This window comes from Rhincodon typus, chromosome 21, assembly GCF_021869965.1.
Source record: "Rhincodon typus isolate 14 chromosome 21, sRhiTyp1.1, whole genome shotgun sequence".
Classification (NCBI taxonomy): domain Eukaryota; kingdom Metazoa; phylum Chordata; class Chondrichthyes; order Orectolobiformes; family Rhincodontidae; genus Rhincodon; species Rhincodon typus.
The window spans coordinates 40,727,294-40,750,952 of NC_063352.1; the positions used below are offsets into that span (position 1 = coordinate 40,727,294).

Sequence of the window (23,659 nt, forward strand, 5' to 3'; positions counted from 1 at the left end):
TGCACCTTGTTGTCTCGGATTCTCCAGCATCTGCAGTTCCTACTATCTCTGATTCGATTGAGTACAGGAGTTGGGATTTCATGCTACAGCTTACGTGACATTGGTAAGGCCACATATGGAGTACTGCATACAAATCTGGTTGCCCTGCTTTGGGAAGGATGTTATTAAACAGGAAAGGGTGCAAAAAAAGATTTACAAGGATATTAACGAGACTGGAAGGTTTGAGCTATAAGGAGAGGTTAGATAGGCTGGGACTTTTTTCCCTGTAGCATAGGAGGCTGATGGGTGACCTTATGGAGATTTATAAAATCATGAGGGGCATAGGCGAGGTCAATAACTAAGGTCTTTTCCCTCAAGGGTAGGGGAGTCCAAAAGTAGAAGACATAGGTTTAAGGTGAGAGGGACATGAGGGACAACTTTTTCACAAGAGGGTGGTGTGTATATGGAACGAGCTGCGAGAGGAAGTGGTATAGGTGAGTACAATTACAATATTTCAAAGGCATTTGGACAGGTACATGGATAGGAAAGGTTTAGCAGGATATGGGCTAAATGCAGGCAAATGGGACTAGTTCATCTTAGGAAACCTGGTTGGCATGGACAAGTTAGGCTGAAAGATCTGTTTCCATGCCATGTGATTCTGTGACTCTATGAATGGCAAGCAACAGGGAAGCTTAAGGGTGAATAGCCAAAGAGGAGAGTCAGGAATGTCTTTGTGGAGGAGAGAATGACAGAGTGATGAGGAAAGGAATTTGTAGAATGTGGCAAAACATAAAAGAGGGATTACAGACTGAAAAGATTTTAAAAAATTTCCACCTCTTGCTTTGAAAGAACAAAACAATTTAGAGATTGGGCTGTGACAGAAAAAAAACTGCAGATGCTGGAATCCGAGGTAGACAAACAGGAGGCTGGAAGAACACAGCAAGCCAGGCAGCATTCGGATGTTGTGGGGATGGGTTGGAAGGATCAGTGAGAATTGCTTTGAAGTAAACCTACATCAACAAAAGGAGAAGAGTAAAAGCCGGTAGTGCAGGAATCATTCAACTAAAACCTAATCCTATTTCTCACTGAAATTATCAAGAAAAACAAACATTGTTTGTTAAAGATAAAGTCTATGCAAGTCACTGGTGCAGTTAATTTCACCAGGGGAATTTATTTATCACCCATTTATTGCTGGTATCTACAGATTTGCATTTACATTTAATCATTAGATGTGTTGGAATAAAGGAATTCATTATACATGGTCTGAGCTTCCTCTGCCCCCGTTACAGGATGGTGGAAGGAATTCTAAGATAACCACTTGGCACAACCAAAATTGTTTATGTAACATATGAACTGTGATGACCGAAGTGTGAATGTAATGTTTTACGTTCACTGTGCCTCAATCATCCATAGACAAGCCCACCATGCCTATCACCCCGCTGTGCTCACCAATCTAAATCAGACCCCAGTTTAAATCTTGATTTCAAAATTCTCAGCTTTGTTTTCAAATCTCTCTTAGTCTCATCTCTCCCTATCTCCCTAACTTCCTTCATCCCTACAATATGTAGGGATTTCTCTATTCCTCTAATTCTGACTTTTTGCACATCCATAACTTTAATTGCTGCTCTTTAACAGCCTTGATCCTAAGCTCTGGAATTCTTTTTCTAAATCTCTCATTTAGAAATTTCTCTCTGTAGATGTCACCAACTCTCTATCATGCTCCATGCCTTTGAAGTCATTTCTTGACGCCACCTCAGAGCTGTTAAATTCTGCTTGCTAACACTTCTGGGAATGCCTTCAGATGTTTTTACCCTGGTGTGTTGTTTAGATTTGTTGTAAGTAAGATAACTTAATTATTAAAACTACATTTCTAATCTGTGTAGGTGGAGAAGCAGCGAGCTGAATATTCCCGTGAACTGGAAGAACTCAGTGATAGACTGGAGGAAGCTGGTGGTGCCACAGTTTCTCAGGTAACTTCATCTTTCAGTCACAAGCCTGTGACACAAAATGTCTTCAATATGTTCTGGTAAGGCAAGAGAACCTAAACAGAGATGAAGAAGGTTTTGTTTTCACTGTGACTTAAATGATGTGGAATATACTGGATGATAGCAGATTCAATAATAGCTTTCAAAAACAAATTGGGATAAATACTTGAGGTTAAGAGGTTCAGGACAATGGGGAAGAAGCAGATTGAATGGGACTAATTGTTTAGCTCTTTCTAGGGGCTGTCAACACACATGATGGACTAAAAGGCCCCATTCTGCGCTGAATGATTCTGTCAAAGTAATTTCTGTAATTTAATACGCAAGCTAACTGTATACTTACTTTCCCTTAACATTTAAGGGCATTCATTTAAGGTAAGAGTGGGAAAGTTCAGGGGAGATGTGAGAAGCAAGGTTTTTAAACAAAGAGTATTAAGAGACCTAAATGCGCTGCCAAGGGGTAGTGGTGGAAGTGGATACAATAGGGGCATTTAAGGGACTTTTTAGATAAGCACATGACTAAGCAAGGAATGGAGGGATTTGGACTATGGGCAAGCAGAAGGGTTTAATTTAACTTGGCGTCATGTTCGGCACAACATGTGGGCCGAAGGGCCTGTTCCAGTGCCGAACTGTTCTATGTTCTAACCGTAATCCCACCAGTAAGAATTAGAATAATTTATGTTTTATTCTAATTTCAAATTTTCCGAATAATTTACACAAATGCCAAAATGTTAGTGTCATGATGTTTAGCAACTCAGCAAAAGACAATCCAATAAATGATTTGTTCTTTAGCAATGAGACTGAAGTTGCAGGTACGTATCTGTAGCGAGTTATTCTTCCCTCCATGTTCATAGATTGAGCTAAACAGGAAGCGTGAAGCAGAACTTCTGAAGTTGCGACGAGAGCTGGAAGAATCAGCCTTGCAAGCTGAGGCCACAGCTTCTGCGCTGAGAAAGAAGCACACTGACTCCTTGGCTGAGCTGACAGAGCAGATGGAGGGCTTGCAGAGAGTCAAAGCCAAACTCGAGAAGGACAAGCAAGTCATGAAAGCTGAGATCGATGACCTCAGCACCAATGCAGAAACCCTGCAGAAAGCCAAGGTAATGCAACAAGGATAACAAAAAGAATTCTGACCCAAACTGGCAAAACAATCTGTCTGCTGGCTGCAAGGGTAGGACATGTGGTTAGAATAGGTTACCATTCTCTCAGATACGGATCACGGAATACAACACTAAGCCGCCCCTGATTTCGCTCTTGGCCCTAAATTATTAATCAAGTTCAGAGAAGATTCCAGCCGTGCTAATGGGAAGTGAACTGTCAAATAGCTTTGGGAGTAGTCCTCATCAGTTTGGGGCTGACTTGCCTTATCAGAGAGATAACTTTATAGCAAACTTGAACGCACTTCATCAGTGTGTCCTTGGTGATGACAGTAGGTAGGGATAGACTTTCCGAATCTTTACCTTTTAAAACGTACCTCTTCATTGTCAGCACATACAGGGCTAGCTGTCATTTTAAAGGTTTTTAACTAGAAAGGGGAGAAGAAGCTAAGAGAATGGAGTATTCACATGATTTGTCATCTAACAGTATCGAAAGAAGTGACAGACATGTTTGTGACAGAAACAAGGATGTAAACTAAGGGATCATAAAACTTGCGTAATTTCAGTGTGAGTAGTCACAGACTCATTAGGGTGGGATCCAAACCCTTATCTAGTTATAGGGAAAGTTTTTCAGTGAAGGAAATCACATCCATTTCTATTGTGACTTCAGCAATCCAGGACATCCCAGGATGCTTTACTTAAGTACTTTGGTTTTTGAAATGTAGCCATTGTTGTAATACCAGAGAATTGCAACATACATCCGAGACAGATTTTGAAGTAAGAAATGTGGCAGTTAATTTAGACTCAGCAAATTCCCGTAAACAGCAATGCAGTAACGACCAGATAATCCATTTTCAGGAATGCTGATACATTTTGGTCAGGAATGATACAGCTGATCTTTCTTGAAACATTGCCATAAGTTTGCTCAGCAGGTGGATGAGGTCTCGATTTAACATCTGATCCAGGAAGCAGCCCCTCTAACAGAACAGTGTTCCCTGAGGTTAGCCTTGATTTTTGTACTCCAAGCCCTGGACTTAAGACTTGAACCCAGAGATTCAGAGGCAAGTGTGCTACCAACTGAGCCACAGGTAACACATTTTGTTAGCAGACTAGGTTGTGTTATCAGTAGAAGAACTTGAGTGGGATAAAGCCTAGTCAATGGTAGGAAAACATAGCCTATGCATGTATTCATTGATATGTAAGCATTTCTTTTCTCTGGGTGCAGTTGAATGCTGAAATGCTCGTTCGTAAGTTGGAAGACAACTTAGCAGAGGCCAATTCCAAGTATTCTGAAATGGAAAGAAACATGACTGAAGCCAACACAGTGAAGACCAGGTTGTCAGGTAGTACATAGCTTATATGTTGCCACCCCATTTTGGATCCTAAACTAATCATGTAAGTTTTCAAAATATAAAATAATATTTCTTAACTTTCTTCACGCCAAAGTAGAAGTTGTATATGTTACAAGCCAAGATGTTCTAACCAGCACTATTTATGCATCGATCTGAAATGATTGACCTTCAAGTAAACTCAATCAGAAAATATTGACAGTACAGTAGAATAAAATCAGATTCAGCTTGAATATCTTTCTTTCCAGATTGGGCCTGGTAAAATTATTTTCAACAGCTTAGCTTTCTATTACCTTTAGCCTGTTTAGTCCTGGGCCAATTTCCAATCCACTCGATGGACTGTGCTTTTACAACACTGTATCTTATTGTCTCACAATTTCCGTGCAGTGAGTGAGCTCTTTACTGCTGAGTTCTCATCAATATTGACATGGCAAGATGTGTTGAATTCTGGGACTCGTTTGCCAAATTTTCCTGGCATAGAAAAGCTAAGACACAAAATTACTGTTGATCAAAACTTAACACATTCTTCCTTGTTCCCTATGCTGATGGGATGGTCACGCTGCTTATTTCAAATTAAAATAGCAGACATAGGCTTCTTTTGAAAACAGACAGTGCATTCTCCTAGAGACTGCAACTTCTAGCCTTTTATGAAAGCAGAAGGCTTCAGTGAAAATGTAATGAAGTTAGTTTGATAAAAGCTTCAGTATCCTGACTAACCGTTCTTTTGGAAATTTCTCTTTCTTAGCTGAGAATAGTGAGCTGAGTCGCGCTTTTGAGGAGTCCCAGAGTAAGCTGAATCAGCTGATCAGGATCAAAACTAGTCTGTCTTCTCAAGTTGAAGACCTGAAGAGGCAACTAGAAGAGGAGACAAGGGTGAGATATGGTCTTCTATAACCACAATCAAAATAAACTCAAAGATTTGATTCCAAGTACAATGTAAATGTTACTCGAGATAAGTAATTATATTTGTAATATTTAATAATCTAAACAATATTTTCAGATATTATTTGAAAAATTTACTTTTGTTCTGACTCACATCCATTCAGAACTGAATTACATGTGCCCAATCTAACTTTGCCCATCCTCACTCTCTGGGACAGATCTGAACTCTTTGTTTGTATAAAACAGGTGATGGCAGATCTGCAGCCCAGTTTACAACTCTCCCCTTTCATTATTTCTGATGACTCATTAAAATTGATTCTATCTCCATTTAATTTTGAAAACACAGAGCAGCAAAAGGCAAACACAAAAAACCTCTCCACGCCATAAAATTCAGAAGATTTTTATTCATCTTCTTGGTAGATTGGCATGGAGGCTCAGTGGTTAGCACTGCTGCTTCACAGCACCAGAGACCCGGGTGACTGTCAGTGTGGAGTTTGCACATTTTCCCCCTGTCTGTGTGGGTTTCCTCCCACAGTCCAAAGATGTGCAAGTTAGGTGGATTGGCCATGCTAAATTGCCCATAGTGTCTAGGGTGGAAAATGCAGAGATAGGGTAGCGGGTGGGTCTAAATGGGATGCTCTCCAGAGGGTCGTTGCAGACTTGATGGAATAGCCTGCTTCCACATTGTAGGGATTCTTTTCTATGATGATCTATGATTGAGCAAATTAACCAATGCTTTTGAGCATATGTGTAATGAATGCAATGTAGTGTACTAAATGTAATGCACTATGGGTAGATGCCATGAATGGTTTGTACTGCAAAAGTATCCTGAGAAATTCACTCTCAGAATAGGATTACTCAAAGGCTGTTACACTGATGTAAAGGATTAGTGGTCTGGGTTACGTGGAGAAGGCAGGAGAATGGCATTAAATGCAATGCTCAATTGGAGAGCCAGTTCAGACATGATGAGCTGAACAGCCTCTTTCTGCACTGTATAAATTCTAAATCTCACATCCTAGTTTCCAATTCCTTATTGTTTGCACGTACAAGTCTGAACTGTACATTTGGATAGTAAGCCTTTGTAAAACTTGCTATTCTTTTGCAGCATTATAAGTAATAACACTAATGTAATGTATCACACTTCAGGCCAGAAGTGGAGCAATAGTGGGACTAGCCAATGCTAAACATGACATGGACCTAACAAAAGAGCAATTGGAGGAAGAGCAGGAAAGCAAAGCTGAGCTTCAGCGACTTGTTTCTAAACTAAACAGTGAGGTGACAACATGGAGGACCAAATATGAAACCGACGCTATTCAGAAAACTGAAGAGCTCGAGGAGACAAAGTGAGTGACCAGACCACAGCCTCAATCAAAAACATTGACTCTGTTTCTCACCACAGATACAATCTGACCTGTTAAATATTTCTAATATTTTCTGTTTTTATTGTATGACCGGGCAGTTAATTGGCCATGTTCAATATGAAAAATGTGAAATAGGAACATGTAAATTTGGCAGAACATATGGTCCCTTGAGAAACTCATGACTGAACTTCTACATCAACTAATCCACATTAATGGTGTAATGGAAATGTCACCGGGCTAGTAATCAAGAATGTAGACTAGTGTTCTGGGGCCGTGGATTCAGTCTCACCTTAGCAGATGACGAAATCTGAAATCAGTAAAACTTTGGAATTAAAAGATGACTAATGGTGACTGTGTAACCACTGTCAATTGCTTTAAAAACTCATCTGGCTCACTAACGTCCTTCAGGGAATGAAATCTGCTGTCCTTACATAGTCTGGCCTACATGTGACTCCAGAGCCACAGCAATAGACTCTAGGCAATTAGGAATGGACCTATCAGCAATTTCCATAAATGACTCTTTTTTTTCAATGTACACTTTCTAGGCCATTGCCACATATCTCTTGATTCTCTTGGTGGCCATAAATCTAGCAATCTCAGTCTTGAATATACTCTTGGACTGAGTACCACAGCTGTCTGAGGTACAGAATTCCAAAAGTTCACGACCCTACGAATGAAGAAATAGCTCTGTATCTCAGTCCTGAAGAGTTTTCCCCAGAAAACCTAAAAACAGATTAGCTGGTCATTCTCCTAATGCATTTGCAGGACTTGCTGTGTTTAAGTTGGTTACCGCATAACCAACATGACAATGGTGACTACACCGTTCTGCAGAGCTCTTTGGGACATCCAGAAGTTGAGGAAGTTGCTGTGTCAGTGCAAATCTATGACAGTATCCCCCCTTCTCATGAAACTAGAGAGTAGCTAGCAGTGCAAGCTCCTTAATTTCCGTACTGTTTGACATGTCCTTGAATGTTACATCTTCTGCTCTGATGCTGTCTAACTTACAGGAGAAAGCTGGCAGCCAGACTGCAGGAAGCTGAAGAAACTGCTGAGGCTGCGCAGGCAAGAGCAGCTAGCCTGGAGAAATCGAAACAGAGACTTACAGGAGAGGTGGAGGATTTGACCATTGAGCTGGAAAAGGTACTGGGGGAGAGAGTTATGGAAAAGGAAACTTAGAATGAAAAAAATGGGATTGATTTCCTTCAGCCAACTGCATGCACACAGATTGGTTAGGGTTCCTAGTATTCCAGGATTGTTCTAGAGTCACAGGAATAACTGGAATGTTGTTTCAAGCAACGGAAAAGAAAAATGTTTGGGGTGCAAAAAGAAAATTGTTTGCATTTTTCATTTTTGTTTATGGCTTCCAAAATATTGGCGAGGCATCAATAAATTGGCTGTTGGAGGTCATGTGTTAAAACCTCCAGGAATATGTCCAGCTACAGTTGGCAATCGCAAGACCATACTGTATCTAGCCCCTGGTTCACTTTTTCAAATGCTACCTAACAAGTTCCAGTTTCCATTGTGTTTCATCCATTGCAGTCAAAGGCATCCCAACAAGGCTTACGCCTATTAAAATAGAGTTCTGGTATGGAAACTGCTGCTCATGGTTGTGTTGAGCTTAGAGGTAGGAAGGGCCATTAATTAGGTGGGGTGTTGGCATAACTATATCCTGGTGCTTTTCCACCTTCACTAGCATTACGTTCTGACCAGGAAGGCCCATGGTCTACCTTCCCATCCTGCTGTCAATTGAGGCCTAAGTCACCAATTAAGTACCTCTTTGAGCCTCATCCTGCTGAAATTAATCTAGGTCTAGGCAGGTTTGTCACTGCGCATTCTACATTACAACTGCTATCTTAAGAACAGCTTGTCACCTACAGGGTCGGGTCCCTCAGCCAAAGGTAATCCTTGCCTGATTGAGGGACTGGACATAAGGAAGGGAGTACCTGCTAGGAGCCACACCCTACCCTTGTTTCTGACCACTCTGCCTTCCCTTGCTTCACCAGCCTCGCAAACGCACCCGACACCTCCCATCATTTCTCACCTTTGCCCTGGGTCTTCTGCAGTTTTGGGGAAGGGACTGTACTTTGTGGTGCAATTGAATGCCAAAGACCAGTGATTGCTAGGCAGCTTTTGAGGGGTAGCTTTTCCACACCCAGTCTCTTATTTCCAGGGGAAGGCCTACTAGTGGCCTTTATATGACCTGATTAGCCTCTAGTTTGCCAGCCTCCCCTGGAAGAGACACTGAGGGTTTCTCAAATCTCCAGCCAGAAGGTTAGACTCCTGGTGTCCCAACTAGAGTCCTGGCCCTGATCTCTGAGGTGATTTTGTGTGTTTCCAGGCAAATGCTGCTGCAGCTATCTTGGACAAAAAACAACGTTCTTTTGATAAAATGATGTCAGAATGGCAGCAGAAATATGAAGAACTGCAAGTTGAACTCGACAGCTCACAGAAGGAGTGCAGGAGCCAAGTGACAGAAGTCTTCAAACTGAGAACAGTCTATGAAGAGACTATTGAGCAACTTGAGATTGTGAAGAAGGACAATAAGAACCTACAAGGTGGGAATCTGTTATTCATCATAAAACCTTTTCTCAACAGAAGACAACATGTTCCATTCTTTAAGTATTCAAGAGTCTCTTCCTACTCAACACAAATAAAACAGAACTACACTGGATTTGTAGCTCACATCTGCCATATAGACACACACAAAAATTACATAGAGACATGCACAAAATTTCACCAAGACACAGACACACAGGATTAAACTCAGACAAGATTACACTGATTGAAACACGCAGACACAACTTTTACATTCAGTCAGACGTGCGACACACACACACACACACACACATACAAACGCACGCACACGCACACACACACACAAATGCACACACGCACACACAGGCACACACGCATGCACACACACGCACGCACACACATGCACACACACGCACACACATGCACACAGAATACATATCTAACCATTCTTGCATAGCCACTTCACTTTATTTAGCAGGACTGTTGTGATGTGGCCCCCAGAAAAACATTTCCTTATACCTCACAGATGAACAACATGTTTCGTGTTTTCTACCATTATTTGAAAATATAAACCACTTGCTAAAAATCTGCTAAAGTCACTATTTCTCAATCAATTTTTAGCACCAAATTTTACACTTATGAATCAATCCTGAAACAGATTGACTATATAAAACGGTAAGATCTAATGCATAAATCAGCTATCACAACTGAGCGAAATAATTTCAGTTTTCAGTTTTTAAATTAAAATATTTTAACTTTGCTGTTTTCTCCTTCTGTCAATCACAGTGCAGTGCAGTAAGTTATAGAAGCTGTTTCACATTTTTACTCTGTTGTTGCAAGAACTGCAAACAATGTTGCTCCGAAGGCCATGGACTATTTAAAAGTATCACAACAAGCAGCCTCAGTATTCGAATAAGTCACTTCACAATACCAGCATCAAATCTACCATAATAAAGATCGAAAGAACTGCGGATGCTGTAAATCAGGAACAAAAACAGAAGTTGCTGGAAAAGCTCAGCAGGTCTGGCAGCATCTGTGAAGAAAAAATCAGAGTTAACATTTTGGGTTTGGTGACCCTTCCTCAGAATGCAAATCTACAATGTCTTATATTGTTCTATACTGCATGAGGTGATTCCACAACTATGTTGAAAGTTCCTAATGCTTAAAAGAACAACAGCTGACTTGATTGAAGCATATAATAACTTGACAGAGTGAATGTGGAAAAGATATTTCCTCTTATGGCAGAATTTGGAATTAGGGGTTGTTGTTTCAAATAAGTAAGGGTGCACTCATTTAAAACTGAGATAATGTGGAAATATTTTCTCTCAGAGGACTGAGAGTCTTTGGAACACGCCCTCAAATGATGGTGAAAGCAGAGTCTTTGAATATTGTTAAGGCAGAGGTAGAATCTTGACAGGCAAGGGATTGAAAGGTTACTGGGAGCAAGCAGGAATAAGGAATAATCAGATCAGCCAATATCCTGTTGAATGGCAGAGGAGACTTTAATGGCCAAGAGGCCTATTTTTGTCCTTAAAGCATATGCTATTACAAAGGCTACACCCTTGGCAGCACCACTATAGAGTCCTTTATCATCATTGGGGTGATTTAGTTGTTGTGCGAAAGTGTAAAATGTGTTGTTGTGAATCATTATTTCCATTGGTTTCACAGGGATAAAAATGGAGAGGATGGGACAGAAACAGGCTGTCAATTTGCTATCACCCATCGGACACAATTGCCCGAAATCAAAATCAACCAATAATACTTCATAGCATTGACTAGCTCATTGAATGGTCTGTCCATTTCAGATAGATTATTTTGACCTTTCACACCTCCTTTTAAAGCAGAAGTTAAGGAAAGTGATATCCTAATAGCCAATGGATGCATTATTTTTTAAAAGCCTGACTTCTCCCATGGTTACCTGGTCAAAATTTTGATTTGAACAATTATTCCACTCAAATTTCACTGTGCAATTTTCTGTGATCTTTTAGATGAGATTAAGGAACTGGTGGACCAGCTTACTGAGGGTGGAAAGAGCGTACACGAGCTACAAAAATTGAAGAAGAAGCTGGAAGTTCAAAGGGATGAGCTGCAGATAGCCCTGGAAGAGGCTGAAAGTTCACTGGAGGTAATGGAATCTGATTCAGCGAATGCCACTCAAAGCGAATGATCCAATTATAATAAAAATGTGTCTCGTATTGCATGAAGCATAGGTGCAGCTTGGGAACTGCCCCAAATGTGTATTTGTCCAAAGTATGTGCTAGAAAAGTACGTACCATATGCTGATCAATTTAAACCAGCAAGGGTTACAGATTCATTCACCCATTCACAAAACTGGTTTACTTTGTGCCAACACTAACACCTATTGTCTATATGTGGATTGGATCCAAAATCAGACTTAGACCTGACTTCATATGGGTTCTTGTGGCACTATGGTAATGTCCCTACCTCTGGACTAGATGGCCCAGGTTCAAGTCCCACCTACCTTTGTGAAGTGCTATGTCATGTTTGGAGAGGTCTAATTACCAATAAACATATCTAGATCTGACTTCAGAACTAATTAGAGTGAGAATCCCTAGCAGAAGGACTTTCACTATAACGGACTTGGGAGTTACTTGAGGCTCTCTCACACACAGTTTTGTATTGATGCTAAGCTTGCAATGTAAATACACTAACTTGGTGAGTTTCATGGGTGAAGGGAATATGCGGGTAAACTACAATATTATCCTTCACTGGATTGTCACATCAGTTGCCTGTTCTGTTGAGTGGCTAGAATATAACAGTAGAAAGCTGTAAATGTAAAATGTTGTGCATGTCAAAAGTACCTCACTAACACAATAATGACCCAGTCAAATTTTAGGTCACACTTGAGAGATAAGTGATCTCACTGAGAAAAAAATACTATTCTGTAATTGTTTTCATCTCCACATCATACTCCATTCCTAAGATTCCAGACTTTCGTTCACCTAAAACTTCATCAGCCCTCTAAATGCGGAAAGAGTCTTCAATTGTTTCAGGCTTCCTCAAAATTCATGTTTTCAGCCAAACTGTCAATCACACCTCAGATTCAGACCTTGTGACTCGATGTCTTTATTTACCTCTATTTATGGGATCCCCAGAGATTTTATTTTATTGGTCTTAGATAAAAGCAGGTTCTGGTCATTTGTTTCTTGATCCAGTGAACTTACTTTTTTGGCCTGACTGGATTTGGTTGGTTTTTTTTGTTTGTAGGCAGAGGAGGCCAAAGTGGTTCGCATTCAACTGGAGCTGGCCCAGGTGAAGGCAGACATTGAGAGGAGAATCCATGAGAAAGAAGAGGAATTTGAAAACACAAGGTCTGTACCTTTCAAATAAAGTGATTTTGACTTAAGCTAAAATATTCCACCAATCTTTAGAATTAATCTCTGCATTTATGACTTCAACAATGAGAATTAAATTTTGCCTTCACTATAACAGTATCAATTTAATATTTAGTGTTTGCCCTGTCACCGCAATCAGCTTTCTTTTTCAACAAGGAAGGTGATTGCATGGATTTGGGTGAAGGCGCCTCCATGACATTTTGCCACTGTTGATCACTGCTGATAAGATTTCCGATACATTTCCCTATGAATTGACAGGAAGAACCACCAGCGTGCCATTGAATCACTTCAGGCCAGCTTAGAGGTTGAGACCAAGGGCCGTGCGGAGGCACTCAGGCTGAAGAAGAAAATGGAAGCCGATGTAAATGAGATGGAGATCCAACTGGAACATGCAAACAAAAACAACGCCGAGTTGGTTAAAACCCTAAAGAAACTGCAGCAACAACTCAAGGTACATATGGATTAAAGTCTTATGCTTGATTGCAACATTATTATAATTTTTTCTTGCCAGGAAAGTTGGTGGTTTCATGTTAAGGAGGTAAGGAGAAAGATTGAGGTAATTGGAATGAACTAAATACAAGTCTATTCATTTAAAGGCTTCTTAACTATGGTAAGGTTACAAATAAGATAGCAGCAACTGCATTTTTCCAGCACTCTTAAAGTACTAAACAGTTTCAAGGCTCATCGCAACAATATTATTGAAATCAAACAAATAAATCAAAAGGAGGATTAAGACACACAAGGAGTTCTTAGAACAGACAGAGAGAAAATGCCAGAGTTTAGGGCCTGGATAGATAATAATGGAACAAAGGTGCAAGGACCTTGAGTCGGAGGAGGGCAGAGATGTCAGTGGGCCGTTGAAATGTGGGTTCTAGAGACAAGCGAGGCCATGAAAGGATTTGAAAACAATTATTCTTTAATCAAGCTGTTGCCTGACTGAGAGTCAGCCAGTTAATTTTGGTGCACTCAACAATCTTCCTGTTCTATTACTTGCTGCATCAGGATACACAAGCTCAAATGGACGAGGATGCGCGTAGACACGAGGAGCTGCGTGAACAGTTTAATCTATCAGAACGACGCATTAGCCTTCTGCAGACAGAGCTGGAGGAACATCGCAACACTCTGGAATCCAGTGAACGATCCCGCAAGCTCATAGAACAGGAGCTGGTAGAAATAACTGAACGATACAATGAACTCAATGTACAGGTAACCACTGGAGACACAGACTCAAATGATTAAAGAATGTTCATTAAAAAGGACGGTTGAGCATTTTGGAGTAGCAAAGGAGTCTCACATCAATACATGCAATAATGTTCCACTATCATAATATCTTGGTTTAGCACATGGTTTAGAATCCAGTTCGCATTGATAATTTCAAAAGCTCTTCTTCATTCTCTCAACATGGGTCATAGCTACAATGAGTTTGAACAATCCCTGTATTGGTCTTAAATTATACAGACCTGCAAGACAAGGTTGGCTACAACATTAGATTGTTAAATTCACTGTGGAAAATGGAAGCGTAATTCTGATGAGATACATTTGCCTTTCTGACTTTGTATTTAATTCTCATTACTGCATTGTGAAATATTATAATAGATTCACATTTTTGGATCATTGAGATCTCTTCAGGGGTAGAAATGACCTGTTTGAAAGGGACAGGTTCCACCTGAATTAGAAGGAGTCCAGTATCCTTGCTGGGAAATTTGTAAGTGCTATGTTGGGAGGCTTTACACTAGTTAAGGGTAGGGGGAGCCAAAGCAATAGTGAGAAAAAACGCTAAGGCTGGTACAGGAGATAAGGAGAGCAAGTCAAATTGTCAAGACAGATAAAAGTGTGGTAGAGAATGAGGTAAAACTGATAAATTAAACTGCATTTACTTCAATGCAAGAGGCCTAACAGGTAAGGCAGATAAACTTAGGACATGGTTGGGAACATGGGACTGGGATATCGTAGCTATTACAGAAACATGACTTGGGGATGGGCAGGACTGGCACCTTAATGTTCCAGGGTATAGATGCTATAGGAAGGACAGAAAGGAAAGCAAGGGAAGAGGGATAGTGGTGTTCTTGGTTAGGGAGAACATTACAGCTGTATTTAGGGAGGATATTCCTTAGAAATCGTCCAATATAGTTATATGGGTAGAACTTAAAAATAAGAAAGGGATGATCACCTTTTGGGGATTGTATTATAGGGCCCCCAATAGTCAGTGGGAAATTGAGAAGCAAATATGTGAGGAGATGTCAGATATCTGTAAGAAAAATAGGTTTATAATAGTAGGGGATTTTAACTTTCTAAAGATAGACCGGGACTGTCATTGTGTTAAGGGCTTGGATGGGAAGGAATTTATTAAGTGTGTACAAGAAAACTTTCTTATTAAGTATGTGAATGAACCTATGAGAGAAGGAGCAATACTTGACCTTCTATTGGGAAATAAGGCTGGGCAGGCGACTGAGGTGTCAGTGGGGTAGCACTTTGGGGAAAGTGATTATAAATCTATTAGTTTTAAAATAGTTATAGAAAAGGATAGAATTGATCAAAAAATTAAAGTTTGAATTGGAGTAAGGCCAATTTTGATAGAATTAGACAGCAACTTTCAAAAATTGATTGGGGAGGCTATTTGTAGGTAAAGGGATGGCTGGAAAATGGGAGGCCTTTTAGAATGAGGTAATGAGAGTTCAGAGGCAGTATGTTCTTGCTCGTGTGAAGAGCAGAGCATGTAGATGTAGGGAATGCTGGGTAACTAGAGAAATTGAGGTTTTGGTCAAGAAAAAGAGGGAGGCATATATCAGGTATTGAATTAATCGCTAGAGGAGTACAAAGGCACTAAGGAGTATACATAAGAGGGAAATCAGGAAGGCAAAAATGGGACATGAGATAGCTTTGGCAAATAGAGTTAAGGAGAATCCAAAGAGATTCTATAAGTACATTAAGGGCAAAAGAGTAACTAGGGGGAGAATAGGACCCCTTAAAGATCAGCATGGCCATCTGTGTGTGCAACCACAGGAGATGGGTGAGATACTAAACAAATCATGTGTCAGCATTTACTGTGGAGAAGGACATGGAAGTTGGGAACTTGGAGAAATAAATAGTGATATCTTTAAAAAAGTTCATATTGCACAAGAGGAGGTGCTGGAGATCTTAAAATGCATAAAGGTAGCTAAATCCCCCAGACCTGATCATGTGTTTCCCAGAACCCTGTGGGAAGTGAGGAAAGAGATTGCTGGGCCTCTTGCTAAGTTATTTGCATCATGGACATCCACAGGTGAGGTGCCAGCAGACTGGAGGTTGGCTAACATGGTAGCATTACTTAAGAAAGGAAAAGCCGGGGAAATATAGACTAGTGAGCTTTACATCAGCGGTGGAAAAGTTGTTGAAGGGGATTCTGAGGGACAGGATTTACATACATTTGGAAAGGCAGGGACTGATTAGGGATATTCAGCGTGGCTTTGTGCGTGTGAAAACGTGTCTCACTAACTAACTTGATTGAGTTTTTTGAAGAGGTGACAAAGAATATTAATGAAGGCAGAGCAGTAGATGTTATCTAAATGGACTTTAGCAAAGCGTTCAACGAGGTTCCTCATGGTCAACTGGTTAATGAGGTTAGATCACATGGGATTTGGGGGAGCTAGCCAATTATATACAAAATTGACTTGAACTTAGGAGACAGAGGATGGTGGTAGAGGGCTGGTTTTTGGACTGGATGCCTGTGATCTGTTGTGCCAACAGGATTGGTGCTGTGTCCACTGCTTTTTGTCATGTGAATAGGGGAGGTATTGTTTGGATGTGAATATCAGAGGTATAGTTAGTAAGTTTGCAGATGACACCAAAATATGTGGTGTAGTGGACAGTAGAGAAGATTATCTATGAGTACAATGGGACCTTGATCAAATGGACCAATGGCCAATGAGGGGGGCGGATGAAGTTTAATTTAGATAAATGTGAGCTGTTGCATTTTAGTAAGGAAAACTAGGGCAGGACTTATACAGTTAATGGTAGGCCCTGGGGAGTGATGCTGAACAAAGAGGCCTAGGGGTGCAGGTGCATAATTCCTTGAAAATGGAGTCGCAGTTAGACAGGGTAGTGAAGAAGACATTTACCTTCATTGGTCATAACACTGTGTTTAGGAATTGGAATGCGAGGTTGTGGCTATACAGGACATTGGTAAGGCCACTTTTAGAATACTGTGTATAATTATGGTCGTCCTTCTATTGGAAGGATTTTATTAAACTTGAGTGGGTGCAGAAAAGATTTACAAGTATGTTGCCTGAACTGGAGGGTTTGAGCTATAGGGAGAGGCTGAATTGGCTGGGTCTTTTTTCCCTGGAGCAGAGACTGAGGGGTGACTTTACAGAGGTTTATAAAATCATGAGGGGCATGGATAGGGTGAATAGCCAAAGTCTTTTTCCTAGGGTTGGGGAATCCAAAACTAGAGGGCATAGGTTTAACAAGAGAGGGGAAAGATTTAAAAAGGACCTGAAGGGTAACTTTTTCATGCAGAGCATGGTGCATGTATGGAACAAGCTGTCAGAGGAAGTGGTGGAGGCTGGTAAAATTACAACGTTCGAAAGGCATCTGGGTGGGTGCATGAAAAGGAAGGGTTTAGAGGGATATGGGCCAAATATTGGCAAATGGGACTAGGTCAGACTAGGATGTCTGGTTGGCGTGAATGAGTTGGACTGAAGGGTCTGTTTCCGTGCTGTATGACTCTATGATTCTATATTAACTCAGAACCTAAAGCACCATGTATTAATGATGAAGGTGGAAGAGACGGGGATCGATGTGAATTAGATTGGGACAGGGTTCTTTATTTATTACAGTTGACTGATCAAACTGGACAGAATGAATTGTGTCTGTTCAAACTTCCTATTCTCTTTTCCTTTAGAACAGTACTTTGGTGACTTATAAACGTAAGCTGGAAGGGGATCTTCAGTCACTCACAAATGAACACGAAGAACTGATCCACGAGTTCCGTTCTGCTGATGAGAAGGCAAAGAAGGCCATGAGTGATGTAGGTTTATACAACTTGGACCATTGTGCAACTTAAGTGTTCTTGTCGAATGAGGAACTATTCATATATTACCCATATGACATAATTTTACTCGGGTTAATTCATTTGTAAATAGAGCAAATTAAACTTTAATTTCCATCCAAGCTTGAATTGGACACCTTTAGTCTCTTGGTAGTGAATTTAGAAAGGAAACCATTTTCCATGACAGTATTATTGCTATTTTATAATTGTGACATTGAGTTACATTGAACGTGACACACTGGATGTTTTAAAAGATCACAACGTTGAATCTAGATGACCGATTTCTCGTTTCTGACACCTCCTTGTATAGTTTGTGGAGAACACTTGCTGCTGAATCTTTTAAATTGGAGCAGATCTCTTGATGAATGATATATTTTGGTTCAACCAGAATATGCGAAAAATGTAGGAGATTACTTTTCCTCTTTTGTTTAATTAGGCTGCCCGTATGACTGAGGAACTGCACCAAGAACAAGAACACTGCATGCACCTGGAGAAGATAAAGAAGAACTTCGAGATTCAAATCAAGGATTTGCAGGTTAAGCTGGAAGAAGCTGAACAACAAGCCCTGAAGGGTGGCCGGCGTATCATCCAGAAACTGGAGGCAAAGGTGAGGAGAGCAGTGGAATAAGGATTGATGTAGACCTGAGTTACCAAAAATAAAGTTCACCTTCAGACTCAGTTATGTTATTGCACACAAGATGTTACAGGGGAGTAAAATGATTCCATAATCCATTTGTACATTAATTGTTTTAAAATGTAATATATTCATAATATGACTCGTGTATTTGGAAGAAGCTGCACACTTTCATCTGCAGGGAATTGTCCTTTACAGGCAGAAATCACATGTCCACACGTTGCGCCTTTTTCTATTAAACAACAACTTAGGGGGCAGCCATACCTTGCTGCATTCCCTTGGCAATGCCTTGATTAATCAAAGTCCATGCCAATCAATCAGCATCCTCCTTTCCTGCAGTAGATCTGGTTTTAGCCTTCAACTGAAATTAATGGACTTTCAGGGTAAACATAATTTATTACCTAATCAGAGTGTATTTAATCCACAAAGGAAGATTCAGATTGGATTGAAAGAATTCCAGAATATTTAATACAAAATAAAGTTGTCCTGCTAGTTAGAATACATGATCCTATTGGTCTTGAGAAATGGTTTTCATTTGTTTAGATGTGATGTTTTCTATATTAATTAAAAAGAGATTTGGGACATCATAAGATTATAAAGGTGCTACATAAATGCAAATTGTCCTCCCTTTGTTTATTTTCTTTCTGGTCAACCTGTCCTAAATTTTCACGGTTATCCTTGTCAAGTGAGAAACTTGGTATTTATATAACATTTCCTTGCTGTGCTTTAGATTAAGGAACTGGAATCTGAGCTGGACTCTGAGCAGAAACGCCATGTTGAAACCGTGAAGAATCTGCGCAAGAATGAACGACGGCTGAAGGAGCTAATCTTCCAGACTGAGGAAGATCACAAAACCAACCAGCGTATGCAGGAACTGGTGGAGAAACTGCAGAACAAGCTGAAGAGCTACAAGAGGCAGATTGAGGAGTCTGTAAGTGTCACTTTGACCTTACTGCAGCTATCAAAAGAAGGGGTCAATGAATATAATCATTCAGAATGAACTTGCTCTGAAAATTCCTCGCTCAATTCCTGTGGCTGTCCAATTCCCTCTTTTCTCCTTTAAGATTACTTCTAAAATCCAATTCTGTCATTCTTTAGATTAGACCTTTTAAAATTCCTTCCCTTGTCTCGTCATCCATATTTTTTGTTCAGCTTTGTTTTTGTTCACCTTGCTGGTGCCAATGAGGCAGGGTATGTAATTAGCTTAGATTGCCACTAGATGGTGCAGAATATACCTCAGCATGGGCTGAGGTATGCTTGGGGAGCTACACTGCCCTCGAGTTTGGGAGGCAATGGCAAACTATCTGTGTCAAACATTAAAACCATTAAGGATGAAGTAAGAGCAGACCACAAGCCAAGGACCTGCTTTTGGGCATAGCACTCGTAAATGAATGAATCGTACATTCAGGAATTGTTCTGTTTGAAGATACATGCTGTTATTGTGGGAAATATGTGTGCATACATTTTTAACAACCCAACTATATTTTGTAACGGAATGCTCAGAGAATGCAGAACACACTATCCAAGTAATCTAAATTTCAAACTACCTATTACAAAGCTACCTGGCTGAGTACTTATTTTGAACTGGACACAGCCAATCAAAGATTCCAAACACATTGTATTTTTTAAATTGTGGCTTCGAATTTGGCAGCTGTTTTTCTTTGGTCTCTGGAATAACTGGAGACCGTGGAACTCGTTGAGTTGCCAAGCAGACGAGAATGTTGGGAGGAAATGAAACCAAGAGCTGCGGATGCTGGAAGATCTGAAACAAAACAGAAATTGCTGGAGAAACTCAGCAGGTCTGGCAGCATCTGTGGAGAGAAAGCAGAGTTAACATTTCAAATCCAGTGACCCTTCTTCAGAACTGCAGGAGTGTTGGTAGGGTACCTGACAGTGCTCACCAGTACTTACCATGCTACAGTTTTACTTGGATAAACTTTGCACAGCCCTTAAGTAAAGGGAACCAACATGCCCACCTCTTGTTTTCTAAATTTGCTGATTTTGCAGAAGTAGAGGTCATTTTCTTGCCCTAGACATCACTAGTGGAGCTCCCTTGTGGAAGATAGTGGAGTTTTCCAGTCAACCTAACAACAGCTTCCGCAAGAAAATTAACTAGAGCTGGAAATTTGGGCATTCCGAGCTCCAGCTGTCATTTACCTCCTGTGGCATTTGGATTGGAAATTCCACTCCTTACAGGAGAGTGAAGAAAGCCAGGGAAGACAGTGCAGGAGCATGTGTCTGCCATCTTCCTGGGGATTCACCTGGTCTCTCACTAGGAAGGTATACTGATTTCTCAGGAAGAAGTAACATTTCTCATAAGAAGTAAATTGCCAAAGAAGTAAGTTGCAAAAGATTCTCCATTTAGTTAACCTTGTTCCTGCTAGAAAGAGCCTGACGGTGACTATAGCACTCACAGAGTTTCTTTGCTGTCACTTTCACAGGAGGAACAGGCTAACCAGAGCCTGGCAAAATACAGGAAAACTGTGCACGAGCTGGATGATGCTGAGGAAAGAGCTGGAATGGCCGAGTGTGCGCTGAACAAACTCCGCACTCGGAACCGTGTTTCTGCAAGCAAAGGCTTCAGCACTGTTGAGGTCATCCAGGTGTCTTCCAAATCCACCACAGAGGAGTAGGCCAATGCTTTTTCCAACTCAGCTGGTAAGTTCAAATTTTCCGATTGTGTCCAAATTGAAGATTTATATTCAAAAGTGATTGTCCTTGTGACTTTTTATTTGTTTTTTGCTTCAATATTTTTCCTGGCTAGTAGCATATCTCTGAGGATAGACCCTTTGCAACAATGTTGCTAGGTTCTCCAGACTCAAATGATATAATCTGTATGAACTGGTCATTTATATTCTAAATCCTTGGCTTAGGAGTCAGTTGAGAGTCAGACGTTATTGTTAAACTCTTGACAGCCAGTAGGTGAAGTATGAAGCTTGAGTCATAGACGCATACAGCATGGAAACAGGCCCTTCGGCTCCACTTGTCCGAGCAGAGATCAATCTTTACTCAGTTTTAGATTTATTCACAGAATAAAAGTTTACAAGCATATAGTTCCAAACTCTACCTACACAGTGATATCAATAAGTGTCTCTTTATATATACAGTCACAGAGTCATACAGCATAGAAACAGACCCTTAGTCCAACCAGTCCTTCCTGAACATAATCCCAAATTTAACTAGTCCTACCTGCCTGTTCCTGGGCCATTTCCCTCCAAACTTTTCCTATTCATGTACTTATCCAAATGTCTTTTAAATGTAATTGTGCCCACATCCACCACTTCATTCCACACATGAACACCCTCTGTAAAAAGTTTACCCTTCATCCAATCAATGCCCACCGCTTGTATATGCTTAACCTTAAGTTGTACAATTAACAGATAACACTCTCTGAATGTAACTTGTGGGTCGATTTTAACATGTTCACTCATACAGAGTTAAAACCAAACCCTCAGTAGGTTGTGGATTCAGAGACTCGACTCTTCAGTGCAATACTGAGGGGATTCTGTGCTGTGGAGGTGATGTCTTTCAGATGAAATGTTAACTGGAGGCCCTGTGTCGGCTAGATGTGAAGAATTGCATTATTTGGAAGAAGCTCAGGGGAGTAATCCCTAATGGCCTGCTAGACATTTATTCTCTCCACATTAATTAAGTAGTCTACATTCTATTACTCTGAAAGCTGGAGGTCAAATTAAAATGGAAAATACTAGAAATATTCAATAGTTTTGGAAGCAAGTGCACAGAGAGAAACAGGGTAAACATTTAGGTCAATGACCTTTCATCTGACCTGCTGTTTCCAGGATTTTCTATTTTTGTTATAATGCAATCAGAAGTATTATATTCTCTTTACCTTTCAGTTTACATGAGACCATTCGTTGCTGCATTTCCTATGGTCAATCCAGTGACTACACCTCAAAAGATTATTGGCTGGAAAAAGTTTTGAGATTTCCTGAGGTCATGAAAGGTGCTTTAGAAATGCCAGTTCCTCCTCTTTTCTAGCTGTATTGCTTCAATGTAACATTAGGATTAAACTCACAAGGCCCAAGACTGAATAAATAAGAGGAAAATTGCTCTATATTGTCTCTCCACCTCACTTGCTGGCCATTTACACGACACTGGCTCAGCCATCTGTGCCTCATCCACTGACCATTTGAACATCAGCAAGTGTCATAAGCTTGCCCATCTTTGGAGTTTTCTTCACTTCGTATCTGTGAATGTTGTCAATTAATTGAAATTGATTGTTACAATTAGTCAACGACTCTATTACTGTTGTATCATGTGACCATCACGATGATAGAAAATGTTGGAAGGTAGATGGCCATTGTTCACTTTTCACCAATAAATTTCATGTTCCCGTCAAAGATCCATAAAGTTTAGGGCCCATAAAGGAAAGAAAAAATTAAAATGTGTTATAAGTTATTGAGTAAATAACTGATTTTGGTACCAAAGAGATTTCCACCAAACTTCAATGTTTTTCATTTGCTTTCAGGGTTATACATCTCTTCCATGACAGCTATCAATCATTCATTGAAGACAATATCTTCAAAACATCTTCCAATCTTTTCAAAGGGTATTGAAATATTTAGCAGTGAAAAGGTGCAAAAGTAAAGTAACATCTCTCTTGTACTGAATTGTACTAATTTGAAGAGGTATATTGTCTTCCATCTGGTAAACTGGGAAAACCTTGGTACGAGTAACATTGACAGTTGGAAAGGAAGTTTGCTCCCTCAAGTCAAGGATAGAGTGTGCAGTTTGATGTATAACCTGGCTGATTGTGTAAATACCTGTGCACCCCAATTAACTAAATAAATGTATAGTGCAGCAACGAATTCTGTGCGGTTTTTTTTGTGTTCATTCAACACGAATGATCATTGGGAATTTGATTCATAGTAATTAAAATCATTTTTCACACATTATTCTTCCCAGCATTAGATAACTGGTATAAGACTGTCATGGTATGATAATAAAATATGTTGCTATGTACTTGAGGAAGGGTATAATGCAGACCTAGTAAAGTTGTATTGGGCGCTACTGCATGCATCGGATGCTGCATAAGTCTTCAGGGCAACAGGTCTGCCCACTTAAATATTTTTTAATCAGATAGAATGGAAGTATTTATTGAATTGAGGCCAAATACGAATTGTTACAGTGCTGTATTGTGCAGACAGGAAGTGAACATCTAGAGGAATAATTGCATTCAGGACACGCTCACTACATTCATTTTCAAACCCCTCTAATGTGAACAAGAAATGTAAAAAGCAGACTGCCTTACTATGAGTTAAAATAACTGTGTAATATTTGCTTTAATAAGTCAAATCAAGAAACAGGCCAAGACACATATGAGCTTGGTCAATATTAGTCTTAGACTGTAAATGAGTAATTTTCTAGGCCTGTCTCTCAACAGATCAACCCTTACTGATTAACTTTGAGCCTTGTGCTTTTATCACTGAGTAAG

General features: G+C 40.2%; 1 protein-coding gene across 1 annotated transcript in view; it reads left to right on the forward strand.

Annotated features, from left to right (window-relative positions):
• Positions 1–23,033, forward strand: part of LOC109938470 (myosin-16-like) — a 73,804-nt gene extending 50,771 nt beyond the window's left edge. The window contains exons 29-44 of the mRNA XM_048609399.1: positions 1,863–1,949; positions 2,816–3,061; positions 4,284–4,401; positions 5,153–5,280; positions 6,436–6,632; positions 7,658–7,790; positions 8,989–9,205; positions 11,174–11,310; positions 12,414–12,517; positions 12,800–12,992; positions 13,544–13,747; positions 17,424–17,549; positions 18,007–18,177; positions 18,935–19,135; positions 20,646–20,862; positions 22,694–23,033. Of these exons, the coding sequence (XP_048465356.1) occupies positions 1,863–1,949; positions 2,816–3,061; positions 4,284–4,401; positions 5,153–5,280; positions 6,436–6,632; positions 7,658–7,790; positions 8,989–9,205; positions 11,174–11,310; positions 12,414–12,517; positions 12,800–12,992; positions 13,544–13,747; positions 17,424–17,549; positions 18,007–18,177; positions 18,935–19,135; positions 20,646–20,837 (2,454 nt within the window). The 3' untranslated portion in view covers positions 20,838–20,862; positions 22,694–23,033. The remainder of the gene's footprint in view (positions 1–1,862; positions 1,950–2,815; positions 3,062–4,283; positions 4,402–5,152; positions 5,281–6,435; positions 6,633–7,657; positions 7,791–8,988; positions 9,206–11,173; positions 11,311–12,413; positions 12,518–12,799; positions 12,993–13,543; positions 13,748–17,423; positions 17,550–18,006; positions 18,178–18,934; positions 19,136–20,645; positions 20,863–22,693) is intronic.
• The last annotated feature ends 626 nt before the right edge of the window (positions 23,034–23,659 follow it).